Consider the following 23,041-nt stretch of genomic DNA (forward strand, 5'->3'; position numbering starts at 1 on the left):
TTCTGATATGAATGAATGTGAGAGTTTTGCAGCACAACTGCAGTTACCATTGTGTTCATCCGGTCTTTAAAAACCACACTGGGGCCTAACAGTTGAGGACTCTCAGCTTTGTCCGTCTCACAGTGACCCTCAGCGCCCTGACGGATCTTCAGGAGCCACCCACGGCTTCCTGCATCAGCTAACAATAGGCAGTTGGACTTTTTCTTTGCGCTTACCAAGCGAAATGACTTGTCAGAGTCAATTATTATTAATGGCGATCTGTATCGTTTTGCTGAAACACCCTCTTATGTGCTGGCACCACTCTGTATGTAATCAATCAGCAAGTGCAGATAAATATAGCAATCTGCCTCATGAAGGAGCAAACATGGTCTCAATAGGCAGTGTAACAATAAGCTGATAGACTTATAAGCAATATCTATCTGTAGGCCTATAAGGAGTTAGCCTGTAGCATAATTAGGTTAAAGGTTTTTAGGCTTATAAGATTAAACAAACTCATTTTTAAAATCTCTTCTGATTACATGAAATGTGCAACACACATAAAAACTAACAAAACTACAGTAACAATATCTTTTAGAGTAAAATACGCTAAAACACTAAAACACCATCGTAGCCTGTTTCGTTTCTTCCCAGTTATTATTATTATTATTATTATTATTATTATTATTATTAACGTTAAATTGTTTTAGGCCTAACAGAGTTGAAACATTTCTTTTTCTACTGTAATGCAACCCTGTGGATCTTTCAAATAACGAAAGAAGAAAACACAGATCGAAAGAAAACACGCGTGTTTTATTCTCTAAAGCTGAGCGCTTTTCTCATCTTTATTTCTAATTTGTTCATTCACTTGCACGTTTATGCGTCTCCTCCATCGGCTCGGCTCTTCTGTCCAGGCATTTTTCTGTGGCTGCAGAGAGCATCTGTCACATGACTCGGCATCCACCAATAGCAGCGTGGCAGCCTAACTTTGGCGATAAGGGAATCGCAGTAAAGAGCGAGCGAAGGAAAGGAGTTTCACTCCGAGCTCTTGAATGGTCATCATCGTACTACACTTTCTATTGGCCCTTCTGGCTCCTACAGCAGCCCCGATATAGACAGCACTCACCCGGATTTCTGTTGGCCTTTCTTTCTTTTTTATTTTGCTCTCCTCTGCAGCCCATGCAAGGCTGCTGCAACACCTACATCCAGGTTTCAATCAGACAATCATCACTGCCTGCCTGCTGTCTGCTGCTCAGATGTTGGGAGACAAGGCTCACGGTAAGTGCCTCCGTTTTCCTACATGGCCTTCTACACTCCAGCTTCTGTCACCTTCAGAGCTTTTTATTTTAACCAAGAAACAAAAATCAGCGACATGCAGTCAGAAAAATATTAAAAGAAATACAAAAGCTCCAAAGAGCCACAGCGCGTCGTTTAATTATTAAGTTAATTCAGACTGTTTGAAAATAAGACGGCAGCATTTTTTTCCTCAATGCAAATTTCAATTTCAGTCTTCCAGGAAAACATCTGTAATTTTTTTACATTGTTTTAAAATCGTGAAATATTGCTGCTCTGTGAAAAATAAAGAAAAAAAAATATGATATTGGTTATGATCTAATAATAATAATAATAATACTGCCCGTCAAACTGCGAGTCCTCCACACTTCACTGTTCAGCGGCCTTCACTTTCGTTTCACCGCCGGTTCACTTCAGTGTGTGCGGACAGTTTCTACAGAAACGTCAGAAACAAACAAACAAAAATGGTAAAAATAAAAAAGTAAAAGTAAACATTTGATAATCAATCACTCAACCGCCGCGCGTGTCTGTGGGTTCATGAACGACGTCAGCTTAGTGACTGAACCGTGAGACTCAGCAGCGGAGTCAGATCAGGTGAAAGCAACAAAACAAACAAACCGCAGACACATTTCATTGTTAAGAACAGTTTGTTAGTTATTTAATAATGCAATAGAGAGTCATTGATGCCGATAGTGGCTGTATGTAGATTCATTTTATTTTACTTTTCTTAATTTAAAATAAATAAATAAAAAACAGGTAGATGTACGTATAACGTTTTTCTGCGGTGTGTAGAGATGAGCTTCTCTAACAACACACAAAATTAAAGCTTAAATTTACTTAAATAACCTTTCGGGCAAAAGTCTTCACTTTGGCTGAATACATCCGCTCTTGTGTTTTTCATCTAATTTATTTATTTTTTATTTTTATGTATTTAAAAATATAATTTATTTATTTATAACCCAATAATTCCACTCCTACATAACATTTATTTAACTGTATGATGTAAACACACTTCATAATTTACATCTAGAAATGCGGGTAAAATAATTAAATGATTTATGTATGTAAACTTCTATTAGAAAAAAATCATTATTTATTTCATATCACATTCACATGAAAACAAACTGGTTGAGATGAAACTACAATAAATTGTAGGAAAATCATTAAGAGCCGAAAAGTAAAAAGTCCTGTTTGTTGGAATAATATCACGCGAATCTGTATTTTTTTAAATTCGTTTTTTATAATCGATAATTCTTTAAAAAAACACGGCAGAAATAATCATCAGAGGTAGACTTACTGTGCGTGTGTGTGGCAGGTGTGACTTTAAAGGTGATGGAGTACACATACGACGAGGACCTGGAAGAGCTGTGTCCTGTGTGCGGAGACAAAGTGTCCGGATATCACTACGGCCTGCTCACCTGTGAGAGCTGCAAGGTACGCACGCGCTAGCCATGCGCGAGGACATGTTTTTATTATTTATGTGAAAATGACCGCTAACCACAAACTGCTGCTAATTATTTCTTCTCCAGCTGAACTTTGTCTGAATTTAATTTCCGTGAAACATAAATGCAGCGAAAAATGGACACTTATGTTACCCCAAGTTAGCTAACGTGTGCAGGCTTCAATGCTAATAAAATGTGCTTCGAAATAATTACATCTAAATACAAGAACGGCAGTTTTATTTTGAAATCTAAAGCCAGTCGTTTGTGTCGCTCGTTTTCAGGGCTTCTTCAAGAGGACGGTGCAGAACAACAAGAGGTACACGTGTGCGGAAAACCAGGAGTGTAAAATAGACAAGACCCAGAGGAAAAGGTGTCCCTTCTGTCGGTTCCAGAAATGCCTCAGTGTTGGGATGCGGCTGGAAGGTAAACTACTACAATAATAATAATAATAATAATGAAACAGGGACATTTTGCCTGTGATTTGCCACCATTTATTTTAATATGATAAAATAAATATAATAAATAATATTAAAGTGTATCTGAGGCCACTTCTTTATGCGATGGTGCTGCTATCATTCAGTGCTTCCTGCACACATGGGATGGGATTAATTCCCAGACAGCAATGCAAAGGAAAGCACCTGCTTCCTTAGCAGAAAAACGACACATTCTTGTGTTGCTGATAAAATTCTGGAGACTCCCCGGGGAAGAAGGAGTAAAGCTGCACAGACTCCTCGGGGATTCTTCTCAGCCCTAAAAAGGGAAGCAAAAAAAAAGACGGACTGTTATTTACTTTGTAGGAATACTGTGAACGAGAGTTTAGTGCTCATGAAGCTCAGCACGTCTGCACAGTGTAAGAGGCAGATGATTTTTAAACCTGTTTTCTGCTTTTGTCTCATGTGTGACAGCGGTGCGTGCAGACCGCATGCGTGGGGGTAGGAATAAATTTGGCCCCATGTACAAGAGAGACAGGGCCTTGAAACAGCAGAAGAAAGCTTTGATACGATCCAACGGTTTCAAGTTGGAGAGCACGGCTCCTCCGCCCGCCTCTCCTCTGCAGGCAGACTACGGCTTCACCGGCACCTTGCACACCCTTCCCACCATCTCTAAAAGCCTGCTCCCCTCCACCCCGAGCTCCATCACTCCCACAGACTACGAGGCTAATCTCTACGGACCCCCGTCTTTGGGTATGGCCATGCAGTCGCACGTGCCCCTCACCACCCAGTACCAGTACACAGCCTTTCCCGGAAGGGCAATTAAAGCCGAGTGTCCCGACTACACCAGCTCCCCCGAGACTCTTACAGGATACCCTTACCCAGACATGTACCCCTCAGCCTCGCCGCAACCCCCCAGCCTGCCGCCGCTGGTTCTGGAGCTGCTGCGCTGTGACCCGGACGAGCTGGTCGTGCAGAACAAGATTGTGACTCACCTGCAACAGGAGCAAAACGGCCGGGGTCGGCTGGAAAAGCCCAGCACCTTCAGCCTCATGTGTCGGATGGCGGACCAGACTCTGTTCTCCATAGTGGAGTGGGCTCGGAGCTGCATCTTCTTCAAGGAGCTGAGGGTGAGTAGCAAACTCTTCACCGCGTCGAGTGTTTGAAATGATCCGTGCATGGTTTCACTCGCAAAACATGTGACAAACACACAACACATGTACATGCAGGCTCCATGCAGTATTTTAGTAAACCTGAGATCTACTAGAAAATGCTTCATAACCCAAAATTAGATTTTCATGTGACGCATTCACCCGAAAATAATCTGTTTAGATTCGAGGGATGTTTTCTCAGACTCAGCCGCTTCAATCCCACATTTGCTTTTCCAAGAATTCACAAATAAAAACTGAAAGAAAACAAATTGATCCAGTGACAATCGTTAGTAGAAGCCGAACGTTTCTGAAGATCTTTTATGGTTATGTCTAAAATATGCAGAAGTGAAAAAATAAAAGTTCATCACGCTCAGAAAAGCTTTTCACAAGGTCGGCTGAATCCATCCTTTGTTTCTGTTTGTCAGAAAAAGGGAACACGGTGATGTTGCTGTTTCTGAAAGGATTAAGACGAAGGCTTGTTTTAAGTCTTTATTAATACGTTCACAGGCTTTCAGACCCGACAAACACATGAATGCAATTCAAATGTGATGAAGCTGGCGCCCACGGCTGACTCACATCCACTCGCAGTCCATTCAGAAAGTGTTCACAGCACGACTGCTGCTGCTGCACGTTCTCATAGAGGCTCGCTCGCTCGCTTGACTTCCTGTGAATGCTATTTCTGATTTCACATTTCTCAAATGTCCCGTTAATTTTCACTGCAGAGGAGAATTTCTTTCTCATAACTCTTAAAATATGTTTTTTTCCTCTAAACGAACAGAAAGAAGTGCTCTATTAAACTTCAGTAATTATGATGTATGACAGTAATGACAGATTAGAGCAAAAACAAGCGTCTTTCTGAGGTGTTGAGCAACCAGAACAGCTTCAAATCTTCAAATCTCTAAATCTGCTGAGGGGAGAAACCATTCTGCAAAAAAATCTCTTATTTGGTCGAGTATGCTGGTGACATCATACAGGTGTTTGATTGGGCTGAGATCTGGTGTGTGAAGGCCAGTGCACAAACCTGATGATTGTGGCCCGTAGACGGGGAAACCATGGCAGCAAAATGCCTCACCAGGCATAACAGAGTCAACCTTTTCCTTTAATTTGTCACCAGTCCCCATTATTACATTATATCACGTCCTGTTACAGTCAGAGCCTTCAATAAGTTATATTGAACTGTTATTTACAACACAGCGCAGCTCTAAAAAGCTGCAGTTGGACTAGTTGGTCTGATGTCGTTTAGCTGTGAGTACTTTCAGCCTCGTGTTTCCTCCTGGTAGCTGATAATATCACACACACCTCAGAGAATAATGATCAAACATCTGTCTGTGTGCCGACCCGTCTGTGTACGCTGTAGCAGCGCAGTCAGAACTCACTGCGCTGCTGCTGATGGCGCTGCTGCGCGCACACCTCGCATTCTGAGTGAAAAATTATTATTCTTTCCTGACAAATCAGACAGGTAACACAACAAAGACGAAAATATCACCTTCTTCAATAAGTCCTGATATGATGCGTCTGTGCTGACGAACAATCATCTGTCAGCCAGCCACGGCCAAACGGATCCTACCAATTAAACAGTTTAACTAGCAACAAAAGGTTGATGCTGTCCTTGGTGTGATTTGGTCCTTGGTGTCTTTTCATCAGATGCAGGTTATTTACTGAGGTACAGTCAGAGTTCTGCTCCTTTCCTGCTTCCTGCTGGCTGGGTCTGCCACAGGCTTGGATGTGACGAGCCAGCGGTTCATATTCCTGCATGTGAAAAGCATTGAGTGGTTTCCTGATGACTGGATTCACTGCTTGCAGCAAAAAGATCATGCATACAGCAATTTATGCAGTCAAGTCAAAAACTAATCATGCAAAATCACCAAGAAAGAAAACACAAGAAAATCTACAACGATCGTCAGACAAACCTTTCTGTGAGTCCAACCTGCAGGCAGGGAAATGTAACAGCTCTTCCCATTGAACTCAGTTTTTCTTTCTCCAGTGACAAACACTCACCCCTCTCTCCCCCACCCCTCTCTCCCCCACCGTCAGAGGCCAAACAGTTATGTTTTTTAAAATGTTAAATATAAGAAATTGCTCTGGTCTACAGATCCGATGAATTTTTACTAAATGGAAATAATCCGTAGTTCAAACAGCATAAATGTCAGAGTTCACTGTCAGTGGCTACAGCACTGATCTGCCTTCATGTTGGATTTTGATCTAAACGCTGCTAATTCTGACAAGTAAAGACATTTAATCTTTTGCAACATTGCACAAAATAAATAGACGTAACATCTTATTAGTTTCCAACATTAAACACAGTATTTCGCCCTGTTTTTGTACGATTTTGTAAGCTGTGTGTGAGTGTGTGTGTGTGTGTGTGTGTGTGAGTGAGTGTAAGTGTAGCTCACAGCTTCCAGCTTTTATAACATTTTATTCGAGCTCAAATAGCAACTCCAAGTATGAACTGAATGGACTAAAAATGATTATTTGTTTCTGAGAACATGCTGATTAATTTATTTTATTGTTACTTTGTCTGGTTATTGTCTCAGAGACAAAGCTCCCATTGTGGGGATGATGGTTTTTTGGTTGCGTCTTCTCACACTAACACAACGAGGTGTCTTTACACTGCGTCTGCGCCTGTGTGAGGGATACTTGTCCAAACTGCTGCTCAGTCTCAGCAGCACAGCAGGAACACACAGCAGCTCATCATGTTTCGTTATCGACAAACATCATCAGAATATCCAGTAAATTTGAATATCTGATCATTTTAATCCAGCTGCAGACATTTAATTCTTTCTTCACAGAAAAGTCACGAGTTCAAACAAACTACTGATAATGTACAAAGTGTGTGTTGGTATACAGTCGACACAAGTTTTAATCGAGCAATACAAACAATTTATAATTTCAAATAAAGTAATGCAATTTTTTTGTTAAATGGGATAAATATCCTCTCAGTTTTAGTTACAAAGATGTTCTAGTGCATAGGTCTCAAACTCTGGCCCGCGGGCCAAATTTGGCCCGCAGCCTAATTACATTTGGCCCGCAAAGCCATACCAAATTATTATTAGAGCTGGCCTACTGGTATTATACAGCTAATATATATATTTAGTATTAAGCTTTGCTTGTTCCATATTCAGTTTTTCAGCAAAATGTGTTTGAGTCCATAAGAAAAGATTAATTCTTATATCTGGAGGAATAAATATATTTCAATAAATATTAACGTTAGCCCGCGACTTTGTTCCAGTTTTGAATTTTGGCCCACTGTGTATTTGAGTTTGACACCCCTGTTCTAGTGTTTGGTCCTGACAGCTCCTCTAAGGAGGTCAGGACCTCGGCCTCCTCACCAGTAACATCAAATCATCTGCTCGGGATCATCTCTGACCAACATCTAAATATTGAATCTGACTCGCTAAGCTCATCCAGTCTCGTTTCCTTCATCAAAGATATATCCCCCCAAAATCAAATCTTTACTTTAACTGCTGCTCCTGCTCAGGCAGTTTCCTGCAGAATACAGCAGCAAGTCAACACCTACTCAGGACTCACATATCATATCATCATATTTGCACTTTCCAGTTTGGCTGAATCTGTGGTTTGTTTTATACAACTGCTGAAAAGTCATTTTTAAAAATCTTTCCCTCTATATTGCGTCTATTTGTACGTATAGAAGTGTGTTGGAATTAATGTTGACAATGTGTCTGCATGTTGGAGCATGCATACTTTTAACTCTGTGATATACAAATACATTTATATTAATTATTAATTAATTAATTATTATTACTACTACACTTTATGTGAAGCAACAGTAGAGCTTTATGCTCGGCCTCTCTATGTCAGAAGCCCACCGCACTCATGGTGTCACAGACTCACAAAACCAAAATGTAAATTTTGTGGAAGAAACACAAAAAACAACACATTATGACAAAATATGCACACGCTGGAACGTTCCACAACATGCCCATTATAGTTATTAATTTACAGCTAGAAACATAATAATGGTCATTTATTCTCACCAATTATCAGTTATATTTAAAATAATGTCAATGGAGAAGGTGGGGGGGGGGGGGGGGGGGGGTATAGACCTCTGAAGATTAGCATGAGTTACACAAATACTTCATGTTAGTCTTCAAATAATGCAAACTAATTAAAATCTGAATATAAGATACAAAGGGGATTTTCTTTTTGCTAGTATCAGATTATTTACTCGTACATATAAATAACCCGGCAGCAGGAAATCAGTGAGCGCTAACCTCAGCCTCCTGTAACCTCAGGCTTTGTTATTTAATGTAAAACATTTTAATCAGACTTAGAAATAGTTGTAATTACAGCTTCTAATTTGTAGATTTCATTTAAAAGAGCACATTATCATAATTAGTAGTAGTCATAGTAGCAGTAGCAGGACTGCTGGTACATGCTGCACAATTATTTTCCCTGCTTGGACAAACAGACGTAATTAATCCCGACAGAACAATAAAAACAATAATAAATAAGCGTGCTTCTTTTTTTAAGCCATTGCTTGGTAGCTGGAAGGCAATGTGATGGTATTATAATATCTGATATATATAACATTCTTAGTTATATAGAATGTTATGCTGCTATATGCTTCTCTATAGCAGCAATACTTCCTTGAAAATGTTGTAAATGCATTTTCAAGGAAGTATTGCTGCTATAAACCGAAACCTGACAAACAGATTTACGTTGGACTGGTTTGGTTCTCATGGACTTCATGAAATGTCTAATTCTAGACGTCAGACTAAACAACAGCTTTCCAAACACAATTATATTGCTTCAGATTTGAAATAAGTTCTAATTTGCATTCATGTCTAATTCCCCATTCATAAAAGTTTTGTCAGGCCATGAACCCAAACACGGGAAAAGATGAATAATTCTGGTTTTCCTCTTATTTTGAAACGACAGCTTTTCTCACAAGTTTCATTTCCCTGCCAGGAGTCTCCTTTTATACACATCCAATGTGCTTGTGTTGACATTTACACCATTTTTATGCACAGTGGACAGCCAACATGGACAGTGAGAACAAAGCTGTGCATATTTTGCCAAGAAAGCCTCCCGCTGAAAGCGCCGTTTCCCTGGGCTGGATAATTACATTCCATGCAGACGATAACGGGGGAATGTCAGCTCTCCATCGCAGCTCTTCTCTGCACTTGCCTACATTGTTACTAAATTATTTGCAGAATGAAAGCTATCGATTGCTGCAATTTCCCCAGAGGTGGCCTTTGTCTGTCATATGTTTGACCTTCTGCTCACCTGGTGATGATGGAAACGTGGCTGAGATGCACACAATGAACACAAACGCTACTAAAGGCTGGGAATTTTACTTAAAATACATGTTATTCATGAAAATATGGACAGATTTGGAATGACTGCAGGGTCAAACTGATTAAAGATGACATCTAAATATTAAATCAAAAACTTTGGATTAGTTGAATGTTCATGAATTATTGCTTGTTTTCTTTGCTCCCCAGAGTGTGTGATATATTAGTGAACTCAGAGTGTTACTGCAGAACTCCAAGTGTTTCGCTAGTTACTAAACACAGTTGCACAGAAAGCAAACAATCCCAGGTTTGTTAGAAAAACTGTCATATCACTTCTTTATCAAAGCTCAGAAGATAAATAACTGACTGATTGGCACGCAGGAAGCTCTGCTGCTATGTTCCCATGCTTGCACTGGTGCTGCACATTTCTGTTCCCGAGTTGCCACTTTGACCAGAACTGTCAAAACGAATATATTTTCTTAAAAGTCACTAACACCATATTTGTTAGCTGGCAGGGCCAAGTCCAGCCTCTGCAACTCAACATGTAATAGCTGTCTTTGGAAGATCAAGGCTGGAAACAGACCTATACGTACATTCATCATTCTCTACCTCGAGAATAAAGCTGTGTTCATATCACATCATTCTGCCTTGCAGTATTTGGGCCAGGATAGTTGCTGGAACGCTTTTGGAACCCTGAACAGTTAAAACAAGGGTTCAGCTGATAGCTGGAATCAAGTTAAAGTGTTTTGAGTAGGGATGCACCGATACCGATACTGGTATCGGTATCGGTGCCGATACTGTAAATTGTGTGTGTACTCATACTCGTAAAAGTTAACCGATACCATGAACCGATACTAACTTATTTCATTAATCAGAGGGTGGCTTGTCATTTCTGTTGTAGTTTTTTAGATTGGCCACTAGGGGGACATCCCGCGCTAAACAGGCACAGGGTTAGGGGAGTGAGACTGGTGGCTAGGCTAAACAAAATGTCAGCAGTGTGGAACAGCCAACTTTAACTCAGGTTTTGGAAAAGCGAAGAAAATTTTTTATTTTTTTTTTGTGGTCATTTTTATTAAGATTTTATTTTTTATCGGCAGAGAATAAAATAAAACTTGTCTGCATTTGTGTGTGTGTGGTAGAAGTATCAGTTTTTGTACTCTGTATCGGCAAGTACTCAGATCCAAGTATCGGTATCGTATCGGTTTGAAAAAATTGGTATCGGTGCATCCCTAGTTTTGAGATATAATCAATAAGTCCTCTGATGTAGATTTTTTTTTGTAGCCCTGTTCTTTTGTTCTGTTGTCATTACAAAAAAGCAAACTTCAATCAAGAAAGTAGCAAAAAGCCCAAATTATTACACCAAAGTGTTACTGCTTAGTATGAACAGTTTAACCAGACTTTATTTTATCAACGTGAAAACCAACTGATGACCAATTGAAGCGATCTGTTACGTTACTGTATGTCTAAGTGTAGAAATAGAGTTAGGGGTTGTTTTTGCTACATTCAGAATCTAGAAAATGCTTGTTTCTAACTTTGGTTGTAGCTTTTTTAACCAAATAGGTGATGATTTTTAAAAATTCCTGAACTGCCAGCCCTGCCCCATCGCGTGACCTTTTCCACACGCAACACAGATATCGCTTGGGAAATATCATCATGGTTGCTTCTTTGCAGAGGATTGGATACAGTATCAGTGTGCGGTCGCGATGTCAGTAAAGACAGTCGACTATGACAGACAACATTTACAGTTAAACTCACAGGTAACATGACACTTAGCACGTATATACCTGACATGTCAGTTTCAGCCCAGCAGAGACAGAAACATTAAGAATCCATGTGGCGATGAAAGAAACGCCTTCCTTCTACGCTCGGCTATTTCTGAGCTTTTTTTGTGGGCTGCAGCTGAGTGTCCAACTTCTCTTGAAGAGGAAGCAAAGGAGGTCGCCGAGACCTCTTGCTTCCTTAACCCCTTCCTTTATCACCGCACGCCCAGACCCCCACCACTGCACCGGTGCAGATGAGTGTTGTGGCAAGATTGCAACCTCTGTGACTGATATATAGCTTCATTCAGATGGACTGTAATTCTGTCAGCTCCATGTCAGATGAATGGGGTCTGGGCCTATTAGCAGCTGCGACCGCAGAATTACTGACTGCTGTGTCCTTCACTTTACAGACAATATTGTGGCAGCAGGATTATGGGTGTGATACAGTTGGGTGGGGGGAACACGTGTGCACCCATCCCCCAGAGCAGAAAAGGGAAAGGTGGGGGCGCTGGGGAGAGGTGAGAAGGCTGGAGAGGTCCTAGGTGTTGCTGGGCCAGTATGAAAGGAGAGCACACACACACACACACACTCTGTTTTTGCTATTAAAAGCCTAATTTTTTCCCCATATTCCTGTTTAGACTAATTGGTGACGGTGGTGTAAATATTTTCGTCTTCCTGGTCAGGAACGAGCTCGATGTGTTTATCAAACAATATGAGACGTCTTTTGTTTCCACCGAGTTCATCTTTGTTCTTTATCTGCTTCTCTTGCGTCTGTCTGAAGGTGGGAGATCAAATGAAGCTGCTTCATAACTGCTGGTCTGAGCTGCTCGTCCTGGATCACATTTTCAGACAAGTGCAGCACGCAAAGGAAGACAGCATTCTGCTGGTGACCGGCCAGGAGGTAACAACTCCCTCGCACAGCTTCCCATCAGCACACCACCCAGTGTGCTCCACGCACTGCACCCGATCCAGAGGAGTTTTGTTTTTACTGCTTTTGTATAAATATATATTCACTATGTTTAGCAGTATTCATTTATATTTCACTGGCTGTTGATATCTGTACTAACATACTCTGATCCTAACAGTCGTTCAAAAGCTCCATGCTCTAAACCAGTGGTTCTTAACCTTGTTGGAGGTACCGAACCCCACCAGTTTCATATGCGCATTCACTGAACCCCTCTTTAGTGAAAAATAAAATATGATTTTTTTCAAATTCAAGACATAGATATGTTTTTTTATTGGTGCACAAAATGAGCCGTGCACGTCACGGTGGAGGCTCTGCCGAACCCCTAGGGTTCGATTGAACCCAGGTTAAGAACCACTGCTCTAAACTAAATCTATAGAGGCATATGTGTCTCATCAGAATAAACATATAGTTACAATATTAGTGAAATTCAATAAACTTAACAGACATATAGAAAAAAAGGGAAACTCTGGAAAGGCTGTTTATCCAATAAATCTCTCAAAGTCCAGTTTGGTGTTAAAGTTAAGGCTGTTTATGTTTCTTTGTCTTTATTTAATTCATCTTACTCGTATATCAGTGTTTGCAAGCATATATAACTCTGGTTAGACTGTCATCATTGTGAGGGAATCTGGAATTTCCCCGGGATCGATATTCTCTACAAAATGGGTGCAGATAACCTTAACAAGTAAGATTTAGTGTTTGGAAAGTCAAATACTTAAAACGACACTGTGGAAAAAATAAAATGTCACACTTATGTACTCAGAGGTGATGCTAGCTGTAAGAGCCAATTAAAGGTTAATTTTATTGGTAAAATGATTAGAGGAGAAATATACATTTGATGTTAAGAATATAATTTCTAAAAGGTTAAAGGTATAGAATATAAAAGTGCGACGTTCTAATGCGCTTTTTAGTATTTTGGGCTCCCGGCACGCTGTAATTACGTAGTTGGGGAGTCGGATAAGCTGGAAGCAACACAGTTTTGTGATTGAGTCTTGCCATGTAAATTAAAAGTTTCAATAAACATCTTTTTGCAAGAAAAGGACCTGGACTCGCTCGCGTTTCAAATGCGTGTTGCCAGATTGACTCCTAGAGGTGGTACAGAAGAGTGAAATAGAGACGGAGTGCCGCCGCTACACTAGATGTAATCGTGTCCCCGCTCACGCTGCCCCGTCCAGGGGGCGTGGATTTGTTAGCCACGTGCTAAACAGGCAAATGCTTTAATCCTTTGATAGGCAAACAATCCTCCAGCGCACTAACCCGGGGATATTTGTCCTTTGCTAAAGTCTCATGAATATAAGGGGCAAAGGAAGTAACCAGTAGCTGTGTTGCAGGTGGAGCTGTCGTCCATCCTGTCTCAGGCTGAGGGGACGCTCTCCAGTCTGGTCCAGAGAGGTCAGGAGCTGGCAGCGAGGCTGCGGGTGCTGCAGGTCGACCGCAGAGAGATCGCCTGTCTGAAATTCCTCCTCCTTTTCAACCCAAGTGAGTCTTGTTTGTGTATCATTGCTGCAATACAATGAGGCGATGCATTATGACGGCAAATAACGGCGCCGTTATCGTTGCTTCCATCCAACTTACTACGATGTTTTTCACAAACTAAGTTTCTCAGCTTAGAGGCTGAAGCAGGAGACACAATACAGACATTTAATATAAAGTCTCTTCTTCTAAAAGTGATTATTTAAGTACAGCAAGAGGGAACCTTTTGACCTTTTTTGCAAATAAAACTGTTTTGAAAAGTGTGGACTTCTGTGTGTGGTCTGTAAATCACGCATTTTTCAAAGGCGAGCAGATGCAAAAATCAATCAACTTCATGGAGCTGCACGGCCACACTGGTGCTGTCTTTTCTCAGATTGTGAATAGCAACACTGACATCCTAATGAAAAAAATGTCACAATTGCAGATAATCTGCAGGAGCCTTTTTATCTATGAGGTTACAAGTGTTTTCCAAACTGGCCTTTTTCCCTCCAATAAATTCACTTAATTAAATTTCTAGGCTTGACAAAAGCTGTTATTAACAAAGACATCCTCCTCCATTGTCCACTAATGGCATTCAAAAGAAGCGTAATGGATGGGTCTATCATTTGATAGCAGGGCCGGCATTCATGTAGCGGCTTGTGCAGATGGAGAGAGCATAAATGTGGCTCGAACAGATTCCCTGAAGTGTTTGCTGTTTAGCGCTGGCAAAGCAGGGAACAAAGAGCTTTTTGAATGAGGAGAGCACTTGTCATAGGCAGAAAATATTTGCTGCCTTTGGCAGTGGCTCCTTTGCTTGCTCTGTTGCTTTGCCTCATCTTCAGAGTCAGGTTTGTCAGGGGTAATTTAATTGCCCTTAAGCAGTTTGAAAAGATGATTCAGAACATTGATTCAAAACATTTAATTACTGCGTGAATGGATTCTCAACGATGAGCTCAGCTGATGCTGAATGCCAGTCCACCAGAGGGCTCGGCTATTGTCTCACATGCAGCGCGCACGCATGGAAACACACACGCAGCCACCCACACGCATTCACCTCACTAAATACATAAAGTGTAGGCACATCATACACATAAACCTAGTACGTAGTACACTTAATTCAATAGTGGACATTGGTCGCACACAAACTTAAACTTATTCATCTTCAATAAACTTGTGCATGTGTTGATAAAACGCGACTGAAACGTGTTTAGATGAAGTAAGTTGAGCTCTTGGAATATTTTAATTCTTCGCAATTTTGTCTTTTTATTTCAACACTATTCAATAACTTTTAGCCCAGTGCTACTTGGTCACTTTAATACTACATGTTGTCTTCATATTACATGATTCAATTCAATTCAATTTTATTTATATAGCGCCAAATCACAACAAAAGTCGCCTCAAGGCGCTTCATAGATACAGAGAAAAGCCCAACAATCATATGACCCCCTATGAGCAGCACTTTGGCGACAGTGGGAAGGAAAAACTCCCTTTTAACAGGAAGAAACCTCCAGCAGAACCAGGCTCAGGGAGGGGCGGGGCCATCTGCTGTGATTGGTTGGGGTGAGAGAAGGAAGACAGGATAAAGACATGCTGTGGAAGAGAGACAGAGGTTAATAACAGATATGTTCAACAAAGTCTAGAGTCTGGTCAACATAAAAGCTGAATGGATCTACAACGACCACCATCCTCTTTATCCGGGTTGCAGGGTTTAACCCTGAAGTGACAGGATAGGTTAAAGGACTGGACAGCTCTATCACATAGAGACAAACAACCATTTGCACTCATATTCACTGTAATATAGGCTGTGTCCCAATTCAGGGTCTGCAGCCTTAAAGTACGCAGCCTCAACGATCCTCAAGGGCCGCGTACTTAAAGACCGCTAAGGCCGGAAGTGCGAGGCTTGTGAAATGGGACTGTCTAGCCTCCGTTGCGCTGCCCAGGTTGCCTAGCAACCATGATACTAACAGCTGGAAACGTTTCATACAGCTTTGTTTGACAGAAATGAAGGAGAAAATCTTTTGTTCATTTGTTTGTTTGTTTCTACATGAGCTTTGATCATTCTCTGATTAAGCTCAGCTATTGAACGGCGTATATTTTAAAGTAAAGGCTTTAAAACCAAGTTAGTACAAACGTCACTAATGTCACATAACTTTGCCGACATGTGGCCAACAGTAATGTTTTAATGTTCTTCGTTATTAAACATTTGCACATAAATAAGTGACATATTCAGTACTTACTTAAAGTTTACTCTTCGGGCGCCCCTCATCTGCTGGTTTTTTTCGGCAAAATTATCCACACCCACCGCCGCGCTATGCATTCTGGGATATGTTGGGCCACGAAGTCTACACCGCCACGTCCTTAAAATTCAGGGAAATGAAGGACGTATTTGAGGGCCGCATTTCGAGCAGCCTTCGAATTGGGACAGCCTTCGTCGCGTCCTTAAAATGCGGCCTTTAAGGCTGCAGACCCTGAATTGGGATACAGCCTAAGAATCACAAATTAACTCTAATAACTGTATGACTTTTAACTGTGAGAGGAAACCAGTGCAAACGAGGCAGATTGTGGATTTGAACCCAGAACCTTCTTGCTGTGAGGCAACAGCGTAACCACCAATCCAGAATTAACAAACGCAGGAAAGCTGTGATTTCAAGGCTTGATGCAGAATTTTCTGTACGTTTTCGTCCTCGACAAGTTAAACCACAATAAATAGCGATAGCATACACGGTGTGTGTGTAGTTGTCTGCTTCCTATAACTCCACTGATTTTCCTGCAGCTTGAAATCTCGCGTGATCTTGTGAATTTCACGAGTCCAGCAACTAACCGCTCTCACTAGATTGTATCAGGTCATCTCAACAAGAACAAATTAAACAGATCCTGCAGGATTTTATTACATTCAAGAAAGAAACATGAAATGTTTGTGTTCAAATTACAAGGAAGCCTTTTTTAATGTAACAACCACCTAATTTACTGAAATTATACTGAAAAAAGTAGAGGCGGCTGCTCGACTTGCCTGAGATGGACGCCTTCCTCAAACCACAATCCAAAGCGCGCGAGACTGAAATCCCGTGCAGTGTCGCCAGATTTAACGTTGCTATATAATTGACTTCAATCGAACATGATATGAACAATTTAATCTGCCTCTCTGCATATCATGTAGTTTCTACGCTATATAGTTACACTTAACTTTAAAGCATGAGGCACTTGTGTTAAATACACGCAAGATGCTGACATAAACCCAAGAGATGCCAAACCCTTTTTTCAGTGTATTTATCCCTCAAATGAATGATTTATGAGCGCTTTTAAACCGATTTTGAAATAAAGTCCTGCTGCACCTTTTGCTCTGAGAGGGAAAAATGTTCTTTTCTTGGCCGGTTCTGGTTGGTCAGTAATGGTAACCTTTACGTCCAAATTTGGCTAAAAAGCCGACTTTTCATAATTAAAATAAAAGAAGTTAACATTGAATATAGATCAGACCCGGTCATTGTGTGTTGCATGTTGAACTTGTATAACACACGTCTTTGTGTGCTACATTTTTGCCAGCCCTTCCCAACCTCCACCCATCCAGGGCCCATAAAGGCCCCCACCTGTGCCTGGCAGGAGGTCTCTTCCTGTTAAAAGGCTTTATTCTCCCCACCACTGTTTAAAATGTTGGGCTGAATCGCTGCTATATAAGTAAACTGTTATACTTGGTAGTGGAGTGGTTAGCATGGAGAAAGGATTCAAACCTGCTGTGTTGGAGGCATGCACACGTGTTCAGCACTCTTCCTCTGAACCTGAATGACGTTCGTTGTTGTCAAAAGCGTCTTTTTAACATATTTTTGCTGGGTGGGAACAGATTACAAACACCAAGCACAGAGCTTGTAGAGCCTTCATACCTGTGGCTGAACGAGCTGTTCGTGTTACTGATAACGCAGCCTTCAAACCGCTAATAATGTTGTTCATTCATCGTTTTGTGCTCATCACAAACAGGCCCCGCCCATCACGTTAACAGGATTGTTTCGTTTGGGTCTGCACGACTCCGGCTGCCTCAGTTTGTTTCTGATGCTGTTGGTACAACTGCAATTTCAAGGTGAAAATGTGCAGCTGTGGTGAAGATGAAAGAACCCTGTGTGTATATATATACATGTAGAGCCAAGGTTAACTGACATAACAGAACAATAGATACTGAAGAAATGTTTCTAAATGAAAATGGTCTTTAACACAGAGCTGTGATCAGTGTGAATCGCTCCATGAGCCTTTACAGAGGTAACTCATTCTCACATTGGTGTGAAAAACATACAAATCTTCTCTGAAGCTCCTCCCAGTCCTCTCTGGTCCATAGTTAACTTTTGATAATAAAACTTTATTTAGTTTATAACTTTAGTTATTTTACTCCAAATGGCTAAACGGTGCCGAGTCAACGCTCATCACTGTGCTGACCGTGCAGGGTTTAGTCTGGGCGTGGTTGTTTGTTGAGCCGCTAACATAAAGACGTGTTTGTTAACTTGGAAAAAGGAAACATCGGATGTCTTGTTCCAGCTCCACACTGATGGACTTCATCCCCATTCACCAAACATTTAAACAGATTTGATGTTTGTTGGCTTAAATTCATATTTTTTGTGCACTGACTGACTTTGGAGATGTGCATTTTATACACAACATCCTCCATGTGTGACATTCAGGGTGATGGGTAGAGTTTAACATCTGAACAGGCTGAAAATGTCAAATTTTATATATGAGACAGACTTCACACAACATCTGCTAGAAAAGCCACATTTCTGTCTGTTTACATACGACTTCAAACCAGCATTAACCAAACCGACCTTGGTCTCCACCTCGGACAGCTCACCGGTGATGTGGCGTATATTAATAAACAAATGATTCCAGTTTGTAATTGCTCACACATTAACCTGAACTTTGCTCTTTTTAGATGTAAAGTTGCTGGAGAACCAGGCGTTCGTGGAGGGCGTCCAGGAGCAGGTGAACGCTGCTCTGCTGGAGTACACGCTGTCCGCCTACCCTCAGTTCCAAGAGAAGTTCAGCCAGCTGCTGGTGCGGTTGCCGGAGCTGCGCTCCCTCAGCACGCAGGCCGAGGACTACCTATGCTACATGCACGTGAGTGGAGAGGTGCCCTGCAACAACCTGCTGATCGAGATGCTGCACGCCAAGAGGGCGTGTGTGTGAGGAGCGCGAGCAGGACGCTCCGCCACCATGTATTATTTGTCTAGGTGAGAGTGTGTGTGGATGGAAAAGAGCGAGTGACAGGTTCCCCCGGGTCACCTTTGTGACACTTTCTGTTTTGAGTTGGATGGAAAAAAAGTTCCTGAAAGTTTGGAATCATAAAGCTGCGTGTGCTCACCGCTAGTTTGGAGATTTTGAATATTAATGTTTTCATGTCCTGCAGAGCTACATTAACGTGACCTTCTACCTATAAACTGGATTTTCTAACTTGTTTTCAAGCATCTAAAGTTCGACCTGCGTATAGAGTTACAGTCTATCTATTTTGAGCAAATATAACATGAATCCCAGACGAGCTACATCCACAGAGCTGCCCATCAAACAGTTACTCTTTAGACACACGTCATTCATCGCCACCTTTCTCAATCTGTAACATTCACACCCAAAATATCTTTGTCATGTCGGCCTTCAGCGTGAAATTTGCAGTCGCATCACTGGATGGAGGTATTTGCTGGATGAGCAAATGTTTACTTTTTACAGCAAACATTTGTTTTCTCTTCCCAAAGTAATATTTTAATATCTGAATGAGACGTTTTTGATCCCAGTATCTGATGCTTATCCTAGATTATCTTTATTATTTCGATGATGTCATGTCGTCAGACTAGAGTAGCACTGCTAGAGAAGCCCAACAGACATAAATAAAGTTTAGTTTAAATCTATCTAGATGTTAATATATTGATAAACGCCATTAAGTGTTTTATCAAACAACAAGAAGAGAAAATGAGAGAGAGAAACACAGCAGGAGATAAAGAGAGAAACTGTGCACAGCAAAGCTGCGACAGGAGACGCATCAATGTGCACTCGGTAATGACAATGACAGCAAACACGTGAGAAGCAGAAGGCGTCTGTAATGTTTGTCCTTCGGCTCGGTCCATAAAGATGCAGGGAAGTAAAAGGTGCATCTGCTCACATTTGGTTCATCCGTGCGAGTCACGTGCTCGTTCACACTGGTGTCACTTTTCAACACATCGAGGTACACGCCATCCAGGAGCGATGCGTCTCACGCGGATTTTGATCAGATGATCAGTAAGTTCCTTTGTTTTCAGAAAATTACAAAAGGAGGTGAAACCCACATCTCAGCAGCCCTCGACTGCTTTGTGCTTCTGAGGTTTAAAGAGTTTCAGTTTTCCTTGAAAAAACATGATTTGAGCAAACACACAAAACTAATTTGTGACTATTTTCAGCCGCGTGGTGGACGGTAGCAGGACACGGGACTGTCATGTGACAATGTTTGTGTCCTGTGTCACACTTAAAGGGGACCTGTTCTGTTCACTTAGACAGTAGCTTTAGTTACAGTTACAAGTAATCGTTAATACACATTACCCTACTGGATGCACTCACTTCGTTATCTATCTGAAACAAGCTAGTTAAGCCCCGCCCCTTTAAATGGTGGGTGGAGCTTCTGTGGTCACAGCCAGGTGACCATGTTTGGGACACGTTCAAACGTATTAATAACTGAATTATTGGCAGCTTCTAAAAACCAAACACTGAAAAGTATAATATTGTGTTATTGTTGTACCTAACAGGATAAAGCACCTTGATCTGGTGCTGCAGAAATAAACTGAAGTGAAACATAAGAATCTGGTTAAAGTCGTTTCAGCTTAACATGCTTGAATAAATAATTACAGACGTGTACGTGTGTGATCCTGTAACAGCGTCCAGTCGGAGGGAAAACATCACAGGGATTTCTCTTTATTTGAATGTTTAATATGAACACGTCTGTAACAGGATACAAGACAAAATATAAATTGGGAACTCCACTATAGATTTAAGTGACGGCAACATTTAGAGATGTCTGATGACTTCGCTGATGCGTTTACTTGTTTGTTTGTTTTTAAAATGATGTATATAAACAAAAATCAGGTGTTATTCTCATTTGTTGAAATTTGACCTCCAATTTTCAGGATAAATAGTTACTTTGTTTATTCAGCCTTAAGAACGTTAGAAGTTATTTATCTTCGTTTTCCCCCCACTGATGACATCATCACGGATGTTAGCGACAGTGCTCAACGAGAGCAGCGAGACAAAGCTAGCTTACAACCACCTGTACAGCTGACCTGTGGGTGTTGACGTGTAGCTTAGTGGGCATTTCTCTTCAGCACTATGTGACAGAGCAACGCGTGCAACGACTCGCGGCGCCGTCAGAGAAACTTTGCACCACGAAGAATAATGACAGCGTGCTTTAAACCGAGGCAGTCTAGCATCCGCCGCATCGCAGCCCTGAAGTCTGTGTTTGCAGCATCATCTGTGGCACTTCCTGTTGAAAAGTAACACTTGTGTGTCTCACGCTGAGTCTCACACAGTCAGAGTGACAGTGAGAGTTTAAACAGTCAAGTGTTTTAATGTTTAAGATCATTTGTTATTGGTCCACTGATGTGGGCGTCGACAATCACTCCTCCAGCCTTACCTTTACGTCTGTCACACACACACACACACACACACTTAGTGTTCCAATTGAGATAGTCATGTGTAATCACTCTGTATAGTATATTTATGTTGTGAAGTGAATATCTGCTGCAAGATAAAGATACATTTCAGCACAAACGTTCTCTGCTTTATGTTGAGGTCAAATTGCTGCTGTGAGCTGATTCTCTTGTTTTCACGTTCTTGGTTCTCTCTTCTTTCCTGTGAGTTGAGCGTCTGTCCCGTCTTAAACTGAAGTGCTTTTCTCCTCAAAGAGAGAGTGACCAAAATCTTTTTTTGTTTTTTAAATATATTTTATTGTAACAGCATCAAACCAATAAAAAACATCAATGAAGTAAAGCTCGGTGTGTTGGCTGTTTTTACACAACATTCATCAGCTTTGCACTAACGGCACAGAGCTTTGTCTCACTGTGAAAATATTCCCATCAGTTATGTTTTGTTGTAGAACACGAGCGGCATCCTGACAGGAATATCAGTGGGTTGAAATTACAACAGTTATACTGACAGTTCTTCCAAAGGGTAACGTGTGTTTTAAAGATGTTTTTATTTATGCATTTAAAAAATATTTTAACCTCCCAGCATCTACCAGCTGATCAGTGACCTGTCGAGGGTTTGTTTGTTAGCCACATGCTAAACAGGCAGACGTCTGACAAACATGTTTCTGTCGTTTCAAATAAAATTCTATTTAAAGGTGTAAATGTTAATTTAATCACAGACAGGTCGCCAATGATCTGGTGGATATTAAGCGATTAAGGATGCCAGAACAGAAACTGTCCAACTACATAATCTCTAAATATGCACGATTTATAAAAACATGTCAAATTCTTACTTTGTAATATCTGAACAGTATTTTTAACATTTCCCTCCACATACGGAGATGTTATTGCTGTAGAACAAAACACACGAGCACACAGTCACTGAGTCCGATTTCAGACACACAAACACACTCGTTGTTGAGATCTGGTCAGTACAAATCTGTTTTACACTCCACATGTTGAACTGTACATCTACAGTCTTACTTTATGAACATTAAACCCACATTAATAATCTGAGTGGCACACTGAGGCTACGTCCACACGTACACGGGTATTTTTGAAAACGCAGATTTTCCGTTTTCGTTTTAAAAAATAATCCCGTCCACACGTAAAGGCAGAAATGAAGGAAAACGCTGCTAGGAACATGCCAAAGCAGCAGGTGGCGCTATATTCCTAACCGTGCAGAAATGTTGGCCAATCAGAAGTCTAGAAGCCTCAGTGGGAAAAAGTAAACAAAGCTGGGGCATAGAAGCAGAACTGAGTCGTATGTGTGGAGGGACAGTAACTGTGTGTGTATATGTAAGCATTTAAACACTGCAGAGAGAACAAGTAACAGTAACAGTATTGTAGAAATTCATTTCACCGAAACAACGTGGCGCACAGTGTGACGTCAAAAAATGCGCACATCTTTGACGCTGCGTTTTCTGCGTTTCCTCAGTTTTTCTCGTCCACACGTAAATGCAAAAACGGAGTTTTAGAAAATATCCACCCTGGCCGGAGTTTTTAAAAATCTCAGTTTTCAGTGACCGAAAACGCCGTTTACGTGTGGACGAAAGGCGCAAACGCATAGAAAAATCTGCGTTTTCAAAAATACCCGGGTACGTGTGGACGTAGCCTCAATCTGTTCCTTTTTCTCATCTT

The 23,041-nt window shown here is 41.1% G+C and overlaps 1 protein-coding gene across 1 annotated transcript; it reads left to right on the plus strand.

Moving 5' to 3' along the window:
• Positions 1-1,014: 1,014 nt before the first annotated feature.
• Positions 1,015-21,704, plus strand: LOC102788368 (nuclear receptor subfamily 5 group A member 2-like). The gene is made up of 7 exons (XM_087848870.1): positions 1,015-1,254; positions 2,585-2,703; positions 2,993-3,134; positions 3,617-4,272; positions 12,090-12,209; positions 13,604-13,751; positions 18,634-21,704. Exons 1-7 carry the CDS (start codon positions 1,233-1,235, stop codon positions 18,885-18,887), a joined length of 1,461 nt encoding a protein of 486 aa, XP_087704996.1. The 5' UTR covers positions 1,015-1,232; the 3' UTR covers positions 18,888-21,704.
• The last annotated feature ends 1,337 nt before the right edge of the window (positions 21,705-23,041 follow it).

This window comes from Neolamprologus brichardi, chromosome 12, assembly GCF_056152115.1.
Source record: "Neolamprologus brichardi isolate AB-2024 chromosome 12, ASM5615211v1, whole genome shotgun sequence".
In the NCBI taxonomy this organism is placed as follows: domain Eukaryota; kingdom Metazoa; phylum Chordata; class Actinopteri; order Cichliformes; family Cichlidae; genus Neolamprologus; species Neolamprologus brichardi.

Coding starts and splice junctions, on each gene's coding strand:
- LOC102788368 (XM_087848870.1), top strand. CDS start 1,233: ATGTTGGGAGACAAGGCTCACG. Junction 3,135..3,616: donor TGTTGGGATGCGGCTGGAAG/GTAAACTACTAC, acceptor CATGTGTGACAG/CGGTGCGTGCAGACCGCATG. Junction 4,273..12,089: donor TCTTCTTCAAGGAGCTGAGG/GTGAGTAGCAAA, acceptor GTCTGTCTGAAG/GTGGGAGATCAAATGAAGCT.